Here is a 20,320-nt window from a genome sequence, read left to right as displayed (position 1 = left end):
TTGACATGATTGAAAAATTAGGGTTTGTAATTTGGGAATTTTGATATATATATTATGGAATCCATATTTTTTTGTTTCCGGTTATAATTTTTTTTTTGTAATGGTTTGAAGTTGAACACACTGTGATTTTTAAAACCTATTGTCGTTAATAATCTTTGCATGTTTTTCATTTCGGAATTGAATATGTATGCTATTGATTTGTAAGCAAGAATTGTAGCTTCTGTGTTTATTCGCGTCTACATTCCCTGATTATGGTGTTTTTGAAGTTATCGGAGTATGTGATTTTGAGTCAATTTATTTGTTAAACTCGTTGCTTTTGTTGTTATTTTAGTTCTATTGAGTTTATTGAACAATTAGATCTGATTTTGTGTTGTGTTAATTTGTTTGCATTTGTCCAAATTCTGAGATAGATTGTACTATCCGGCTCACAAATGGATGAATATTAATTAGTTATGATTCTGTATAATTTTTTTTGCATTTAAAGTACAATAATAATAATAAAGCAAGCACCATAAAAAAAATTTTTTTTTGACAAATGTATATTCCATTTTGATTGTCACTCTTCTGACTGAATTGGCAGAAAACATAGTGCTGTGAGTATATATAGGGTTACGTAGTGTGTGTATTTTTTTAATTTTTATTTTTGATAAAACAATAATTATCAAATACTAATGAAACACTGTGTATATAAGTGAACAATATTTTTTTTTATTGTTTTATTTGGATATAATAAATATATGTTCAAGTCAAGTTTGACATTTTGAATAAGTTAATTGAAACTTGATGTCGCCAAAGTGACCTCTCTTGTCTAAATTGCTCGTGAAGAGTGTCAAATGGATGTGTATATGTTTATTCATGCGAGTATTGACCGGCCCAAAGGAAGGTTAATATTTGACATAATCACATATACACCTGCGATGATAAATGCGTGACAATTATTTGGTATACATGAGAGCAGTAAATCGGCCCAAAGGAAGGTTTATTGTTTGATATGTCTTATTGTCAACATTTGATCGTTGCAACAAGAGTACCACTAGCAGTTGGTGTTACTGTCCAAAGACTTGACATCAATGGTGCACCGGGTATCTTGAGATGGGTTAAATTCCATGATTTGAACATATGTATTTATTTATTTATTTATTGATTTATTTATTGATTTAGTTTTTCCTATAATGTGAGTTTCTAAGTTTCGTTCTTTATTTAATTCACAGCATTGGTTGCTTCCATATCTGCAAATTTGAGTTATATTCTTGTCCTTGATGGGACAAATTTTAAGAGAACATTCTGATTGTTCTTGGCTGCATGGATCTAGACCTTGCATTAAGAATTGATCGACCCTCTACTCCTAAGAACTCTAGTTCTTCTGAAGAAAAATTAGAGTATGAGAAATGGGATCGCTCAAATCGCATAAGTCTTATGATCATAAAGCGTGGCATTCGTGAGGTCTTTAGAGGTGCTGTCTCGGATGAAATAGATACAGCTAAAAAATTCCTTGCTGAGATGGAAAAACGCTTTGTAAAAAGTGATAAGGCTGAAACAAGTTCTTTGCTTCAGAATTTAATTTCCATGAAGTATCAAGGCAAGGGAAATATAAGAGAGCACATTATGATGATGTCCAACATTGCTTCTAAGCTTAAAGGACTAAAGCTTGAGTTGTCAGATGACTTACTCATTCATTTAGTATTGATGTCTCTTCCTTCGCAATTCAGTGAGTTTAAGCGCTTGGCGTGTTAAGAAAGGTATGATTCTGTCTTTGGTCTGTTCTGAGGTTAATTTAGCTTCAGTACCTAGAAACACTTGGTGGTTAGACTCTGGTGCAACTACTAACATCAGTGTTTCAATGCAGGGTTGCCTGAACTTCCGAAAGCCTAGTGATACTGAAAGATGGATCTATGTAGGAGATGGGAAGAAGGTAGAAGTTGAAGCCATAGGAAAATTTAGATTATTATTAAGTTCCGGTCATTATTTGGATTTAAAAGACACTTTTGTTGTACCGTCATTTAGACGGAATTTGATCTCTATTTCTTATTTGGACAAATCAGGATATTATTGTTCATTCGGGAATAAAGAATTTACTTTGTCTTTAAATTCGAATGTTGTTGGAACCGGTTTACTTTCTGGTTATGATAATCTTTATTTGTTGGAAACTGTGGCTAACTATAATGAAACCTTGAATGTGGAATCACGTGGTACTAAGCGGAAAATTGACAATTTCAATTCAGGGGTGCTTTGGCACAAGCGTCTAGGTCACATCTCTAAAAATAGAGTTGAACGACTTGTGTCAGATGGAATTTTAGATTCCATTGACTTCACAGACTTTAACGTTTGTGTAGCATGCATTAAAGGAAAACAGACTAAAGATAAGAAATTAGGCGCATATAGAGCTACAGACGTCTTAGAATTGATACATACGGACATCTGTGGGCCATTTCCAACTCCTTCTTGGAATGGTCAACAATATTTTATATCATTCATAGACGATTATTCTAGATATGCCTACCTTTACCTAATTCACGAAAAGTCCCAATCAATAGACGTGTTCAAATCCTTTAAGGCAGAAGTTGAGAATCAACTTAATAAAAGAATTAAAAAGGTCAAATCTGATCGTGGTGGTGAATACTACGGCAGATATGACGGTTCAGGTGAACAACGTCCGGGACCATTTGCCAAATACCTAGAGGAATGTGGAATCGTCCCACAATACACTATGCCGGGGTCACCCAGCATGAATGGTGTAGCTGAAAGACGAAACAGGACTCTTAAGGATATGGTAAGGAGTATGATTTGTCATTCCACCTTGCCAGAGTCACTCTGGGGAGAGGCATTAAAAACAGCAGCATACATTCTTAATAGAGTACCAACTAAGGCAGCGGCTAAAACACCTTATGAGCTTTGGATTGGGCGTAAGCCTAGTCTGAAGCACCTTCATGTTTGGGGATGTCCAGCTGAGGCAAGGCCTTATAGGCCGAATGAAAAGAAATTTGAACCCCGAACAATTAGCAGCTATTTTATAGGGTACTCAGAAAAATCAAGGGGCTATAAATTTTATGATCCTAATTTGAGAACAATTTTTGAGACGGGAACGGCAACGTTCTTTGAGGATATTGAGTTTGGGGGGAAGATTAAGGTTAAAGATTTTGTCTTTGAGGAAGAATCGGTAACAATTCCAGAACTGATTCTTCCACCAATTGACTTTCCCATTATTGAACAAACTCAAGATGATCTGGTTGTTCAGGAAGAACAAAATCCAGATCAAATTCAAGATCCTCAAGAACAAGTGCCTCAAGAGCCAGCTCCATTGCGGAGATCCACTAGAGAAAGGAAAAATGCTATTTCGGATGATTATGTAGTATTTATCAATGAGGTAGAGGAAAATGTTGGCATGACGGAAGACGACCCAGTCAACTTTCATCAAGCCATGCAAGATTCTCGTTCAGATAAGTGGATCGAAGCAATGAATGAGGAGTACAAGTCTATGCAAGACAATTCAGTTTGGGAACTTATCCCATTACCTGAAGGAAAGAAACCCATTGGTTGCAAATGGATTTTTAAAACCAAGCGGGATTCCAATGGTAATGTGGAGAGATATAAGGCACGTCTTGTAGCTAAGGGTTATACTCAAAAGGAAGGGATTGATTATAAAGAGACTTTCTCTCCGGTTTCATCGAAGGACTCTTTAAGAATAATCATGGCTCTTGTTGCTCACTTTAATTTGGAGCTTCATCAAATGGATGTAAAAACAGCTTTTCTCAATGGCGACATTGATGAGACGATCTATATGGTGCAGCCAGAAAACTTTGTGTTGGGAGACCCAAAGAATATGGTGTGCAAACTAAGAAAATCCATTTATGGGCTAAAACAAGCTTCTCGTCAATGGTACCATAAATTTCATCAAGTAATTCTCTCATTTGGTTTTGAGATGAATACAGTTGATGATTGTGTGTATCATAAGTTCAGTGGGAGCAGACATATTTTCCTGGTCTTGTATGTTGATGACATACTGCTTGCCACTAACGATATAGGCATGTTGCACGAAACTAAGAAATTTCTATCAAAGCATTTTGAGATGAAAGATCTTGGTGACGCCTCTTTTGTATTAGGAATTCAGATACACCGAGACAGATCTCGAGGTATTCTTGGATTGTCACAAAAGAGCTATATCGATAAGGTTCTCAAAAGGTTTGGGTTACAGGATTGCAAACCAGGGGACACCCCAGTTGCTAAGGGAGACAAGTTTAGTCTCAAACAGTGCCCTAAGGGAAGTTTGGAAATTCAAGAAATGCAAAAGATCCCTTATGCTTCAGCTGTAGGGAGTCTTATGTATGCCCAAGTATGTACGCGTCCAGACATAGCGTTCATAGTAGGGATTTTAGGCAGATATTTAAGCAATCCAGGTCTTGACCATTGGAAAGCAGCCAAGAGGGTCATGAGATATTTGAAGAGAACAAGAAACTACATGCTCACATATAGGAGGTCAGACCAGTTAGAGATCACTGGGTACTCTGACTCGGATTTTGCGGGATGCCAAGACAGCTTAAGATCAACTTCAGGCTATGTCTTTCTGTTAGCTGGTGGAGCAGTTTCTTGGCGTAGTGCCAAGCAAGGTCTTACTGCTTCATCAACCATGGCAGCAGAATTCGTAGCAATTCATGAGGCATCTGACCAGGGCATTTGGCTGAGAAATTTTGTCACGGGGCTGCAAATAGTTGAAGGGATTGAAAGACCACTCAAGTTGTATTGTGACAATAGATCAGCAGTCCTGTATTCTAACAATAATAGGAGCTCAACCAAGTCAAAGCACATTGACATTAAGTTCCTAGTTGTTAAAGAGAAGGTACAAAGTGGACAGATATCCATAGAACACTTAAGGACAAACTCCATGATTGCGGATCCACTCACTAAAGGTCTACCACCCAAGGTCTTTCATGAGCATACTGCTCACATGGGTGTGCTACAGTTTGAGGAATCTTGATTTTAGTGGGAGTTTCGTCCATTATGTAATTCATGTTCTATGTTTAATTGTAAAGTACAAATACATTGTATTTGGACTTTCTGATCAGAAATAAAGTTTAAAGTATTCAGTTTTTGGTTACTTTGTACATTTAAGTTATGGTATGATCTCATTCGATAAAGTAGGACCAGTTGAAAATTGACATGCATTGACCAACTTCATGTAATTTTCATGCTACACTTTTCATAATGGGTCTATGTCATTTAGTTGTGTCAGTACGGGTGATCATTGATGGGTTTAGTTATGCTTATTATGACGAAAGCCTCTTTGGTTCCATGTGCTGATATGATTAATGGACGGGACAATTTGGATTATACTCAAGGTAATTATAATGACATTTTTGACGTCATAAAGTCTAACACACTCCTAAGGATACATGTGTGACCAGTGGGAGATTGTAAGATTTATGGGTCACATATGTAATTAATTAATAAAGTGTGTTAGGGTCATTATATAATTATCCAATAAACTAGGGGTCAAATAATATATAATAGTTTATGGCTAAAGAGCATAATAGTTATGAAAATTAATAGTGTAGATATCAGGCAGTTTCTAATTTAATGAGGGGCTGAATTGGAAATACTGAAATTTGAGATATAACTAATAATAGTTATATATAGGGGTAACGGTCCCCAAGGCAAACACAACAAGACTGTTCAGTCTCACAAACCCTAAAGGAGAAAACTCTCTGGTTCTCTCTATCCCCATCAAGAGAGCAAGGTCTTCAGGGTGTTTTGCTGAGGAAGATCACCCAACACATTGGCTCTATCATCATCATCGCAGGATTTCATTAATGACAATTCCCACAGGTACGCTTCCGCCTTTGGCTATTCATCATGTAATTGACATGGATTGTTGAGCACAACGTTATTAGGGTTTTCCCACAATTTCTGAATGTGTATAAATAAGATTATTCATAATATTTATCACAACTAAAGTATAGAGAAATACTTAATTTTCTGAATTTCTATATTTTATATAGGGCAAAAATTGAGACTAAAATAATATCCCTTTAGTGCATGAGGGTCTCCCCTAGTATATTTTTTTTCTGTAGCGGATCTTGCACAAAATATATGGGAGAGCCGATGAGTGACAAGTATTAACTAAAATATTATAATTTGAATTCTTAAAAGTAATATAGTTTTTTTTAGAGTTTCACACAATTCATAACAAGTTGAAAAAGTTATAATTCTTACAAGTTTTACAATTTTCACAATTCACACAAGTTTTTAGAACTTCACACAATTCAATCAAATAAAATATATTCATTTTACGATTTTCATCTTCGTCGAAAATTTTCTTCTTGAAAAATGCATTAATTTTCTTATGTTTAAACATCGTGTCACTCCTAAAAAAATACACATATTAATTAAAACAAGTCACAATTAAAAAATAGTATCACACTAGATCATATATCAATGGTTAACATGTAAAAGTTTACTAATAGATAGTAATTGAGTTGCTAACTAGGGTGTTAGAGTTTGTCTATTTGAGATTAGTTAGTTTATAGCTCGATATTAGGAAGTTTATCTATATATAGAGTTTGTTGTATTAATTTTATTAGTATAAATTCTAAGAGAAGAGAACAAATTGAGCGGATACACGAGAGAAGAGAGGTACATAGGTGAAGAGGGGAGGCGAAATGAGACGTTAGTTTCTCAAAAAGCATAAAAGTTTTAGGATACTTTAATTTTTTATTACTATTATTTTAATAATCTATTGTTATTATATATATATATATATATATATATATATATATATATATATATATATATAATAACAATAGATTATTAAAATAATAGTAATAAATTATTAAAGTATCCTAAAACTTTTATGCTTTTTGAGAAACTAACGTCTCATTTCGCCTCCCCTCTTCACCTATGTACCTCTCTTCTCTCGTGTATCCGCTCAATTTGTTCTCTTCTCTTAGAATTTATACTAATAAAATTAATACAACAAACTCTATATATAGATAAACTTCCTAATATCGAGCTATAAACTAACTAATCTCAAATAGACAAACTCTAACACCCTAGTTAGCAACTCAATTACTATCTATTAGTAAACTTTTACATGTTAACCATTGATATATGATCTAGTGTGATACTATTTTTTAATTGTGACTTGTTTTAATTAATATGTGTATTTTTTTAGGAGTGACACGATGTTTAAACATAAGAAAATTAATGCATTTTTCAAGAAGAAAATTTTCGACGAAGATGAAAATCGTAAAATGAATATATTTTATTTGATTGAATTGTGTGAAGTTCTAAAAACTTGTGTGAATTGTGAAAATTGTAAAACTTGTAAGAATTATAACTTTTTCAACTTGTTATGAATTGTGTGAAACTCTAAAAAAAACTATATTACTTTTAAGAATTCAAATTATAATATTTTAGTTAATACTTGTCACTCATCGGCTCTCCCATATATTTTGTGCAAGATCCGCTACAGAAAAAAAATATACTAGGGGAGACCCTCATGCACTAAAGGGATATTATTTTAGTCTCAATTTTTGCCCTATATAAAATATAGAAATTCAGAAAATTAAGTATTTCTCTATACTTTAGTTGTGATAAATATTATGAATAATCTTATTTATACACATTCAGAAATTGTGGGAAAACCCTAATAACGTTGTGCTCAACAATCCATGTCAATTACATGATGAATAGCCAAAGGCGGAAGCGTACCTGTGGGAATTGTCATTAATGAAATCCTGCGATGATGATGATAGAGCCAATGTGTTGGGTGATCTTCCTCAGCAAAACACCCTGAAGACCTTGCTCTCTTGATGGGGATAGAGAGAACCAGAGAGTTTTCTCCTTTAGGGTTTGTGAGACTGAACAGTCTTGTTGTGTTTGCCTTGGGGACCGTTACCCCTATATATAACTATTATTAGTTATATCCCAAATTGCAGTATTTCCAATTCAGCCCCTCATTAAATTAGAAACTGCCTGGTATCTACACTATTAATTTTCATAACTATTATGCTCTTTAGCCATAAACTATTATATATTATTTGACCCCTAGTTTATTGGCTAATTATATAATGACCCTAACACACTTTATTAATTAATTACATATGTGACCCATAAATCTTACAATCTCCCACTGGTCACACATGTATCCTTAGGAGTGTGTTAGACTTTATGACGTCAAAAAATGTCATTATAATTACCTTGAGTATAATCCAAATTGTCCCGTCCATTAATCATATCAGCACATGGAACCAAAGAGGCTTTCGTCATAATAAGCATAACTAAACCCATCAATGATCACCCGTACTGACACAACTAAATGACATAGACCCATTATGAAAAGTGTAGCATGAAAATTACATGAAGTTGGTCAATGCATGTCAATTTTCAACTGGTCCTACTTTATCGAATGAGATCATACCATAACTTAAATGTACAAAGTAACCAAAAACTGAATACTTTAAACTTTATTTCTGATCAGAAAGTCCAAATACAATGTATTTGTACTTTACAATTAAACATAGAACATGAATTACATAATGGACGAAACTCCCACTAAAATCAAGATTCCTCAAACTGTAGCACACCCATGTGAGCAGTATGCTCATGAAAGACCTTGGGTGGTAGACCTTTAGTGAGTGGATCCGCAATCATGGAGTTTGTCCTTAAGTGTTCTATGGATATCTGTCCACTTTGTACCTTCTCTTTAACAACTAGGAACTTAATGTCAATGTGCTTTGACTTGGTTGAGCTCCTATTATTGTTAGAATACAGGACTGCTGATCTATTGTCACAATACAACTTGAGTGGTCTTTCAATCCCTTCAACTATTTGCAGCCCCGTGACAAAATTTCTCAGCCAAATGCCCTGGTCAGATGCCTCATGGATTGCTACGAACTCTGCTGCCATAGTTGATGAGGCAGTAAGACCTTGCTTGGCACTACGCCAAGAAACTGCTCCACCAGCTAACAGAAAGACATAGCCTGAAGTTGATCTATAATTGATAATATATGTTATTATATATATAAAAAAAAAAAAAACAGGGGATGTCGTGGCCCCTGGCCGCTCCTGAGAAAATTCGTCACTAATTGTCTTTCCCGTCAAATATATTTACAACTTTAATGATATAGTTCTTTTGTGGTAACTTAATAACACTTTGAGAATAATCTCTAAGTATCACAATGTCTCATATAAATGAGGCATCTCCAAGATTTTTTATTGCTAAACATTCCTTAAAGACATCTTGATTTCACGCAACAAGTCTATATACTAAGTAAAATAAACTTGATGCATGCTATTGGGAACATAAACTTGCTCCCACAGATCTTGTAATATTCACAATTCTCCACAATATAGTAATCTAAACAAAAATAAATGAGATAATTACCTTGTAAGACTTTGTGATATCATTAATGTGACTTATTCATTAACTCATATTCATGATGCTCTAGTTCTTAAGGGTGTTCAATTTGATCATCATAAATAATTTTCTTAACTTGATTGAGATAAAGAACAATAATATTCGCATGAGAATCTAAGTAATGACAATCTAAAAAAAAATATCTAAATCATCAATCTTTACCGACTTTGTCTTTCTAAATTGATGTATCTTTCAATACCATTGATCATTTGTCAGATCCATTCTTAGTTTTCCTTATTTTTTCTTATCTTTTGAGGTATTTTTCAAATGAGCACTATTTTATTTTCCTTTGTTTCAGTGTTTTCTTTCTCGCACACCTTATGAAATAATCTTATTTAAATGATTATTTCTAAATTTAATGATTATAAACTTAATTGTTCAATGAGAATACAAAATGCTAAAATTTCGAGCAAATTATCTAAAAGTCGAAATTGTAATTGACACGCCCCGTTTCAAAAAAAAAAAAAAAATTAATTAATAATAATAATAAATAAAATAAACCAACCCCACCCACTCTCAATTTCACTCTCTCCTTATTCTTCTTCTCTCTCCGCAAACACCACCCCTCCCCCATTTTTATTTTTCTTCTTGCTTCTTCTCTCTCCACAACACAAATTGTACACCCAAACCCTCAACCTTTAAAATGAATTTAACATCTCTAAAAAAACATAACTTCTCATACTTCTACAAATGCTCTTGGTTAGATTTTTCGGGGTTAGGGTTAGTGAGTGAGGAAGGAGAAGAGAAATCATTCTTAGAAAGGTGTTCATTGAGACTCTTTGAGGTAAATACACAACTCTAAAGCGAATATGAATCTCTACAAAAATGTAGTTTTGGTTAAAAATCTTATTTTTGTGCTTGGAGTAGATTTAAAGGATTTTTATAGTTTCCTAAAGTTAGTTAGACTTTAGAATAATTTTTCTAAAGTCTTGATAATATTTGTTGATATTCAGGTTGGTTTGTCAGCTGATGTCCTGTCGGCTACTCTATGAGTTGTTGGAGAACAAAGTTAGACGATTCTCTATAGTTGTGAATAGACGATAATTATTGTCATATTTTTATTTTTGCTATAATTATTATTTTACTCGTTTTCTATGTTAAAATATTTATTTAAAAATTTAGGGAACACAACCTTTCAATTTTTCTCGATTTCATCGTTTATTTATTTTAATGGTCTTTGTTATATAATATGTTATTATTTTGATTTATGTATGAGTTATAAAATATTTAAATATTAAATTGATATACAGTTGAATATGTTTTCTATGAGTTATTATATTGAATTGATATACAGTTGAATATGTTATTATTTTGATTTTGGTAAAGTCTGTTGAATCGTGATGTATTTTGCAGTTATTTGAATCTAAAAAGTCTTTTGGAAAATATATTAAATATTTAGATTATGTTATTTGAATTATGACTAAGTTAGAAGTTTAAACAACAATTTTTTAAATTGAGAACGTTAAAGTTACAGAGGATACTCTGTCGAAATTTCGAGAAAAATTATATATTTTTCGAAATGGTTATTTAGAACTATTTAATTGTTTAATTGCTAAGTTAGTTGATAGGTTTGTCACGCTAAGAGCATAGCTTGTGCGCCAATCATTGTGTTTATTTTTTGGGTCGTGACATTAACGTATCTACAAGATTAAATATTTATGTAATGTGTCATTTATGTTTTCTTTTCCTAATAATTTTAATGAAATTAGTACCAACTCTCGGACGAGTGCTTAATTTTGCTTTATTGCTTTAAAAAAACTTTAATTTAAGCAAAGAAATATGACAATAAAATATCATCTTAATTACCACCTGTAATGTATTTGAAATATCATGTTTTATGATAAAATAACCTATGTGTTTTTGAGAAAACTTATTTTCCATATTTAATTATTACTTTAGAAATACTAAATTCTAATAGCGTAATAGTTTCTTCCTTCTTATACAAAGTTTAGTTCCAAAAATAATATTGTTGTTCTTCTTTATACCAAACCGTAAAGGTAAAAATACTTTTTAGAAATTAAAATTAATTTAATTTAAGATTCATAAACTATATTAGTTTAAAGAGAACAAAAGCAAAATATGCTCATCAAAATACTTAATGCAACATTAATATAAAGTCTGTAGACAATAATATTAATTGCTAATGATATTTTGTTGCAATGATCAAAAGTACTAGTAACAATTACTATTTTTAAACAGTAAATTTTTATAATTGTCCCATGTTTACCATCACAAATATAAATTAAAATCGGTCAAATAATTAAATAATTTAATTACACCACAACATTAGTTGATACATAAAAAATTGATTACAAAGGATGCTCTAAACAGCCATAATGGGTAGAAGCAAAACGCAAAAATAAAAAGAATGAGCATTTATCTTCAAAGTAAACAACAGATAATTTTACCAATTGCCATAAAGATAAACCTTTATAATATAATACTTTATTTTACCATATTTTTTTCCATAAAGTAAAAAACACATTTAATTATTCTTTATAGCCTTATTCAAATTTAGTTACCAAATTCCATTTCAATTAAATCATAAAAATAATATTTAATGATTTTTTTTTATTAAAAAAAAAATTGGTTGACTCTTAACGCCCAGAAAGCCAAAAATGAGACATGAGTTCATATTCATGTGTATAGCAAAATCAATAATCTGAATTTCAAAATAATCCATCACGTGATGCCAAAAAAAATGGTATTAAGCACATCTCGTAATCTTTGTTTCACCTTATCACCACTAATGTGCTCACTGTAATAATAACAGATTTTGCTAAAGCATAAACTTGTCAAAAGATAAGGTATAATCAGATATTTGCACAAATTTTCAACAATACATCCAAGTCAACTCAAAATTAAATTATAATAAAATGGTGATACCATCTCTAATCGACTCAATCAGAACACATATTAAAAATGAAACTAATATTCATGTACAAAATATATGGTGCAATTCATGATTGTTATGTATCTATATGACATTATATTGGTGATCACATTTATAACACAATAACCCACAAATTCAGATTAATTTCATCACGGAATTCATAACGGTCACTACTAGAAATCAGCTTTTTTCATGCGGAATTTCCTGGGTAATACCTAAGGATTTTGCTGCGGCTCCCACCTATTTCAGGATAATTCCTGCGGTATCCTAATCCGCAGGTAACACGGCAGGTAAACTTTTTATTTCCTGGGGATTTACACGTGACATCGTTTCCGCAGCAACGTTCACATTTTCCCTTAGAATATATCTACGGTAAAATGCTGCAGGAAACATCTCCAGCAAAATCCGCATCAAAGTTTAGGATTTATTTTTTATATTTAAAGAAGTTTTTATTTTGATATAAATAAAATATAATTATTTTTTAAAGGAAAAAATCAGCTTTGATTTGGAGAAAAAAAGTTAATCTATTATTATTTTTTATATAACTATTTTATGAATTATTATTAAGCATCAGAAATAGAATTTATGCATAAAAATAATACTATTTAAACTTTTAAAAAATTGAAAATAAAAATTTTAATATATTTTTAATTAATTTTACTTTTTTTGAGTTCTTTAACAAATATTTTTGAGACATTACTTAACATTTACCTTATTTTAATTGGAAACCTAATTAAAAGGCATTAATTAATAAAATTGTAAACAGAGAGGAGTAAGCGAATTATATAAAAAGCTCTTTATTTATCTAGTTAGGGATTGCACTGCACGTTCCACGCACGCTCTCTTTCTATTTGATTGATTCATCGATTGTATTCATAGTATAATCTCAAGAAATTTGAATGTGATCTACAGTGAGCTTTGATTTTGATTCTTCCATTTATCATTTGATTTCTTATTTGAATTTGAATGTAAAATGTGACCACTTAAAGGAGGAGAAAAATGATTTTCGTGAACTATAGTGAATTAGGGTTTTGATTTTCTTCTGATTTAGGGTTTTTCTTGTGATTTAGTGTTTTTGTGTGTTGTTTTTTTGAACATTTTCAATTTGCAAATTGCTTTAGTTGCAGATATCAGTGTTTTCTGTAATTGAAGTCTATTGTCAAATTGAATGAGCCAAAGAGTTCTCGAAATTAATTTTATGTTTACTAGTATTATTTACCGACCAAAAATGCTTCATTTATTAGTTAATGGTATTCATTACTTTATTCTATGAATCAACATGCAAATCTTGCCTTTTCTTTCTTTTGCTCTTGCATTGCTCACTTAACTGTGTTTAAAACCTCTTACTTACCTTGACAGTTGAGATTCTTCTTCAGGGGCTATGTGGTGTTCAAAGAGAACGATTGAGGATCCATAAAATATGTCGCAAGAAAGGTCCAAATCTCGGTGAGTATTTTCTTCCAATACTTTGTTATGCTACAGCCAACAATACTTTGTTTAACCGGTTGCTTCGCTATTAATGTATTGTTAATATAATTTGAAAGAATATGCAGAAGATAGATCTCTTGATATTGCTTGCTCTATATTGAACTTTTAATGACTAGTGTTTTGTTTTTACTTCTTTTCAGTGCTTCTTCCCTCAGAATTTGATTATCAGTGTTAGAACCCCACTCTTTCTTCTTAATGCTGCTTATGATTCATGGCAGGTAACTTTATCATAAATCATATAATATGATCTACGATAGTATTGATCATTAAATTATTTGTACTAAACAATCACGTTTCCAATTATAATCAGATCCAATCTAGTTTAGCTCCTCCATCAACAGATCCCCATGGACATTAGCATGATTGCAGATTAAACCATGCTAAATGTATTAGGCCACAAAACCAATTTCTGCAAGGTGATTTATAAGTACCATTCATTGCAAGTGAAGAGAAATCTTAAATACATACTATTCATTTGTTTAAGACATTTTAATGTCTTTTGAATACATGATTCAGGAATCACATGCTGAATTCTGCTAAAGATTTCTCAAGATCAAAACATAATGGACTGTTTATTAATTCGTGTTTTGCGTACTGCCAAACCGAGAGGCAGGATACATGGTTTTCAGATAATTCTCCAGCTGTTGGGAACAAGGTGAGTACAAGCTTTTAGTTGACAATGGGAAATGTTAGTACAAGCTTGATTTTTGACAATGTGAAATGCTACTTAATGGTGATTCTTGAGATGATTGCTGATAATACTCTTTAATTTAAATATATTTATGTATCGAATACTAATATGTACATATACATTAACAATATGTAGGTAATTGCTTTAGCTGTTGGAGACTGGTTTTTGGACTGAGAAGGTGTTACAGTCATTGATTGTCCTTATCCTTGTGATAATACATGTCACTATTTGGTTTTCTGTTGAGCCAAAGTTCATCCATCATCATCAGTGGAGGATTAGCTATTTGAGAATGTTGGGGCAAATCCATCCTCATCATCATATGTATTATTGAGCCGTAGGAGGGATCCAACTCATATCTATAGTTAGATTGTTACTATTTGTAATATTTCAAATTTAGCTTGATTATAAAGATGTTTATCCAAACAATTAAGACAAAAGGGTAAGTTTATTGATGTATTTATGAGAATAATATAAATATACGAGTCATTTATATAGAAATTTTATAATGAGATAATCTATTACAAATTTGAGTTGAGTTTAGAAGGCAAAATGTATTTACTAAATTATCGAGGAATTCAAAAGTATTTTAATAGTATTCTAATTAAATACTTCAAAAATATTATATATTTTCATATACTTTTAGTTGAAATTTTCATATATTTTAAAAACTAGAAAAGAACCTTTCCTGCGGATTTTTCTTTGAAAACAATATTGAAACGGATTTACCTACGGATTTTCGTTCAAAACAATGTTGCATAACGTTTGCAGGAAACTACTGCAGACTTGTTCTGCATGAAAATTCGTAAGAAAATGCCTTAAATATATAAAATATATGCTGCGGATTTTATTGACTTTTCCTACGGAATTATCCGCATGTACCTTACCTGCGGATATAGAAATCCTCAGGAAACAATTATCCACGAAGGTTTTACGTGGGGAAATAGTTCCTCAAGTAAATCCGCAGGTAAACGTGTTTCCTTCAGATTTTTAACTTAAAGCCGCAGGTAAAACCTTATTCTAGTAGTGGGTCCCATTTATATTTGGATCCAAAGAATCCGAATTAATGCATTATTACAATGAACTCCAAAAACTGATCCAAAATCATAATAAAAGAAACTTTAAAAACTTAACGAAGAACCAAATCAATGAGTCTGAATCCATAAAATGAGAGAAAAAAATTATATCAATTTATAGAACAATAGGAAATAAATTTCAAAGAAAACGCTACCATATCAAGCATCAATACTTGTTTCTTAGACTAATTGAAAATATTTATTTTTTCATTTAGAAAAGCCTCGCAACTTGAAACAATGCAAATCCATCGATTAATAGAAAAACTATCACAAAAATAATCTTCAATGAAAATTCTCGTACAAGATACCAAATTGATTAATAATTTTCTCCACTTGTTCGGGAGTTCAAGGACGCAGGAGTAGGATCCACGAAAGATTTTGTCATCACATTTCCACCCAAAGTCTTAAGACATTATATGTGTGAACCATCAGTCTTATATATATTTAATATTTACCACGTTTTTAATAGATGTGAGACTTAACTACACATTAAGTAGACCCAACAATTTTTTCCTCAAATGTGACTTCGATACAAGGATTCAACATCAAGATCAACTCCCGCTCCCTTATCAAGTACCACTTGTTGGAATTAATTTCCTAATTCATTCATCAAGATGGTCAAAATGAATATAATCATGTTTTAGTGCGAAAATCAAATAAGCATATGAGCATGTGTATGAACATCAAGAACAAACATAAATCTTGACAACATCATGATTTACAACATGTTCATTTATCAAAGACAAGGATTTAGGAATATATGAATCATGGCAAAAGACAAGATGAAAAGACGAGCAACAAATTTGTTGGCTTGTGTTCTTTCTTAACAGGTGTCTTTAATGCCTTGAACACTCTTCATGTTTTAGTGCGAAAGTACTTAATCTTGACAATGGAGTAGAGATATCAAAACGTAGGTCAGGTTCACTTCACACTTTTCGCAGCCGTTGGATACTTGGATCTGTCTCTCCACAACAATTCATCACTGTTGCTAATGCCATTGATGCTGCAAAGGTGAATCCCATTTTTCTCATCTAATCACAGAACCAACATAAAGTTATCTTTATGTTCTTATGGAGCTCAATAAACAAAACAGAAAAAATAAACATTGTAGGAGACTTCAAACAATTAGATTTAATTCTCATCTAGAATGTTGAAAAGAAAAAGAAAACTTTTGTCTCTAGCACTTTTAGTTTTTCCTTTTTATATATTTCTATTTTTCAACATTAACATCACATGATTGTGAATGTGAATGTGTTGGTACTAGTATGGAAAACCCTTGCAACACACGAAAACAAATTTGTTAAATATATATGAAGTTTAACACTAAATTTAAAAAATATATAATTTTTTTAAGAATATAAAAATACTAATTATGATATTGATTTTCAATTAATGATTGTGTTAAGCCAGCAATGGGACTCTGATTTGGTGGAAGCAAGATACATAAAAGAAATTGAAGACAACCTCAGCATAATTCGTCTTAGGTTTGGAGATAACTCCAAGCCACTGTTCAGGAATAGAGAATTCATTGTCTATGAGCGACGTCAAACTATGGAAGATGGCACTGTGGTAATAATTACTACTCAAAATTAACTTATACCATAAAGCGTGTTTTAGAATCATGGCTTTAAAGTTAACTGAATGAATGAATTTGTAGGTAGTAGCAGTTGCTTCATTGCCAAAGGAAATAGCTGCTGGATTACATCCTAAGCAAAATAATGCAATAAGAGGACTATTGCTACACTCAGGATGGGTAGTGGAGAAGCTTCAAGATAATTCATGTGTTGTTACTTATGTTGTTCAGGTAAATAATTTTAATACTCAATATTCATATACGACTAAGTTTTCTTAATTTACATTAATAATCCTCATTGTGTTTGTTTTCTTTCAGTTGGATCCTGCAGGGTGGCTTCCCAAGTGTTTTGTGAATCGATTTAATACAAAACTGGTTATGATTATTGAAAATCTTAGAAAATTAGCACAAGCATGTCCAAGTGGTCAAAATTGACCACTTTGTAAAGTTGCAAGGAGAGGGGAATGTGACCATTGACCAAGCAAGCACACTATTAATGGCCATTCATATTATTTACTTGCTATTTATAGATTATAGATAATACATAAATAGAATCAAATCAATCAATTGAGCCAAATGGCAATTAATTTTAGCAATGCAATATAGTTATCACAACTCAAGAAGCTCAAACTCTTTGGTATCTGTTTCAGTGTCTTGTGATATCAAACGCTTTAAATATTGAACATGAAATTAAACAAGAGCTAATGTAAGTATAATAATACATATGGAAGGAAACAAAATATGCTAGAGTGGGAGAATAGTGACACTTCAAACCTATATTTAAATTTTAAAACTATACATAGTAAAATTACTTAATATGTGATTAATATAATTGTTTGTTTTATAATATATTGACATTAATTTCAACGACTACGGGAAGAATTTATGTCATAGAAGAAGAAGTATCTTATTTTCTAAGTTTATCTAGTGCTCTTTTTTACTTGTAAATGCTAGGAAATTAATTGTTATTTTTTAAAAAATTTGAACTTAAAACATGCTTCTTAAAATTCTTTTGGCGTTCTTTAACTTACTACCACAACTGTCTACAATGATCTTTAACTAATAAATTTTGAATTGAAGTCTCACAAGTTGAAATGAACTTTCATCATTTACTTGTAAGCTTGTTGGGCTGAAGGCGTGAATGTTTGAAGCTTCAAACGTTAGTACAATAGACTGTCAAAGGCCCAATAGAATTAAAAACCGGTGATTACTCATCCAAGTTATATTTTTATTCACAAGATATGCTAAATACACTATCAAAATCACGAGTCTAGTAATTCACTCATTTTTCACTATATATACTATATTCGAAAACATTCACTAAGCACTATATTAATCTGATTATAAAAACTAACTAGATAGGAATAAAAAGGGAGATAACTAAAAACTAAACATCAGCAATATTATCATTTAAGGGAAGCAAGCTTAAGGAATGTGGAAACACTTTAGGATGAGACATGGATTGTGGGTTGAGTTGTAGAAATGAACAAGCTTCAGTAATGTTGTCAATGTTGATGTCATAGATGTACAATTGTATGCAAACTTTGATTAGTAAAATCCCATCTTTGAAACCAAGAAGCTGTTTTGATATGATTTGATTCCAGCACCGCGTAAATTAGTAGTACTATATTGTGACAAACTCTCATTTGCAGAGAGAGACAGAACGCGAACGAGTGAAGTGCGGGTGTGTCTTTACAAATTCAGCCTTTTTGCATAAATAGAAACACAGAGTGCAATTATCACAGGGAGAAAATTTGGTTTTAACAATTAAGCGTAAGTTTTTGTAATTTATTAAATTTTTAATACTTGAATTTTGTCGTCGAGTTGTTATTAATATTTTGAAATAATAAGACAGTAAATGCCAACCAGTTATCTAAAATTCTTACTTAAAAAATAAAATGTAATATTCAATTACTATTATTCATGCATAAATTATAATTTTTAACGTCTTTAAGAAAACTATATTTAATTTTTTTATAAATGGTTTCTATCATCACTACCTAGTAATATGGAAATGAATAGAAAACAAAATAGAAATATAAAATTCAATTAAGAAATTATGGATCTCACAAAGAAAATGATTTATTTTATTGGAGTAATGATAATATAATAGTGGCACAAGCAAACAACCAAGATAAGAAGAGAGAAACTGAAAAGTTGTAAAAGATAAATAAATAAAAATAAGCAATGTTTTTTGGCTTTTAGTGCATCATCTCTCTTCCCCTCTGTTCTTCTAGTAACTAACTTTTTGGTTCGATAAAAAAAGCAGAATTGCAGTGCAATTGCTGTGGCAACTGCCAAGGCTGCCTTGCAAAACTTGTGAAGTTGAAATGGCCGAATGGGAACGTTAACTTCTTTTGGTAGTAAAGGATAGGAACAGACAAAATTGGCCATGGGAGATTACGATAGGATCAATATTTTTTAGGTTTTTTTTACTAATTTTTAATAATTTAAACAATATATTTATTAAAGAAATGCTCTTTATTCTATATATATCTAGTTTTATTTTAACTCTATAATTTTCAAGAAAGTTGAGTTTTAATTATCTAAAATTTAATTTGAAGTAAGTAAAATATAATTGAAAATTATTTTAAATATTTGTTATTCACCAAAATTTATTAACTATTTAAGTACAATCACTTAATTATAACTTTTTACTTATATGAGTTTTTTTTCCAACAAATACTATCAATGAAAGAAAATACAATCACTTGACTATATTTTCTTAATAATACACTACTTAACATATACTACAACATCAAAATATACAAATTTGTTTCTTCTAAAATTAAAATTAATAAAATAAAGAGATTAATAGTTGGTATCATATCACTCATAATTACCAATTAGAGCATCTACAACGGGAGTGAAAATGAGTTCGTCCGCCAGCGTGTAATTACTTAACTTCCTGTTTTTTGTGGGTTCACCGTTGGAGTTGTGCCAAGCTGTCATCACGTTACTGTCAGGAAGGAACGGTGCTTCATAGCAGTTACCTTTTTTTTGTTTTTTTTTCTATCCACTTTCACAATTTAATAATAATATAATTATAACCGATACCTTTTATTAATTTATTAATAATAATAAATTTATCATTTTTTATTAATTTATAGTCGTTAACTTCTTTTTAATTTATTAAATAATAATAATTTTGTAATCATTAGCTTTTTTTTAGTTAATATACCACCGTTAG

At 31.3% G+C, this 20,320-nt stretch overlaps 1 protein-coding gene and 1 long non-coding RNA gene across 2 annotated transcripts; both read left to right on the top strand.

The window, feature by feature from the left end:
- Nucleotides 1–13,096: 13,096 nt before the first annotated feature.
- Nucleotides 13,097–14,961, top strand: LOC101515608 (uncharacterized). The gene is made up of 5 exons (XR_001144400.3): nt 13,097–13,751; nt 13,934–14,011; nt 14,104–14,209; nt 14,310–14,448; nt 14,620–14,961. It is a non-coding gene; the product is annotated as an uncharacterized lncRNA (long non-coding RNA).
- Nucleotides 14,962–16,426: 1,465 nt separating this feature from the next.
- Nucleotides 16,427–17,693, top strand: LOC101494413 (uncharacterized). Its single transcript, XM_004509396.4, has 4 exons — nt 16,427–16,568; nt 16,964–17,126; nt 17,215–17,361; nt 17,449–17,693. The coding sequence occupies exons 1-4, from the start codon at nt 16,549–16,551 to the stop codon at nt 17,563–17,565; spliced, it is 447 nt and encodes a 148-aa protein (XP_004509453.1). The 5' UTR covers nt 16,427–16,548; the 3' UTR covers nt 17,566–17,693.
- The last annotated feature ends 2,627 nt before the right edge of the window (nt 17,694–20,320 follow it).

The sequence above is a fragment of the Cicer arietinum genome, chromosome 7 (assembly GCF_000331145.2).
Source record: "Cicer arietinum cultivar CDC Frontier isolate Library 1 chromosome 7, Cicar.CDCFrontier_v2.0, whole genome shotgun sequence".
Lineage (NCBI taxonomy): Eukaryota > Viridiplantae > Streptophyta > Magnoliopsida > Fabales > Fabaceae > Cicer > Cicer arietinum.
This window is presented reverse-complemented; position numbering and strand designations above follow the sequence as displayed.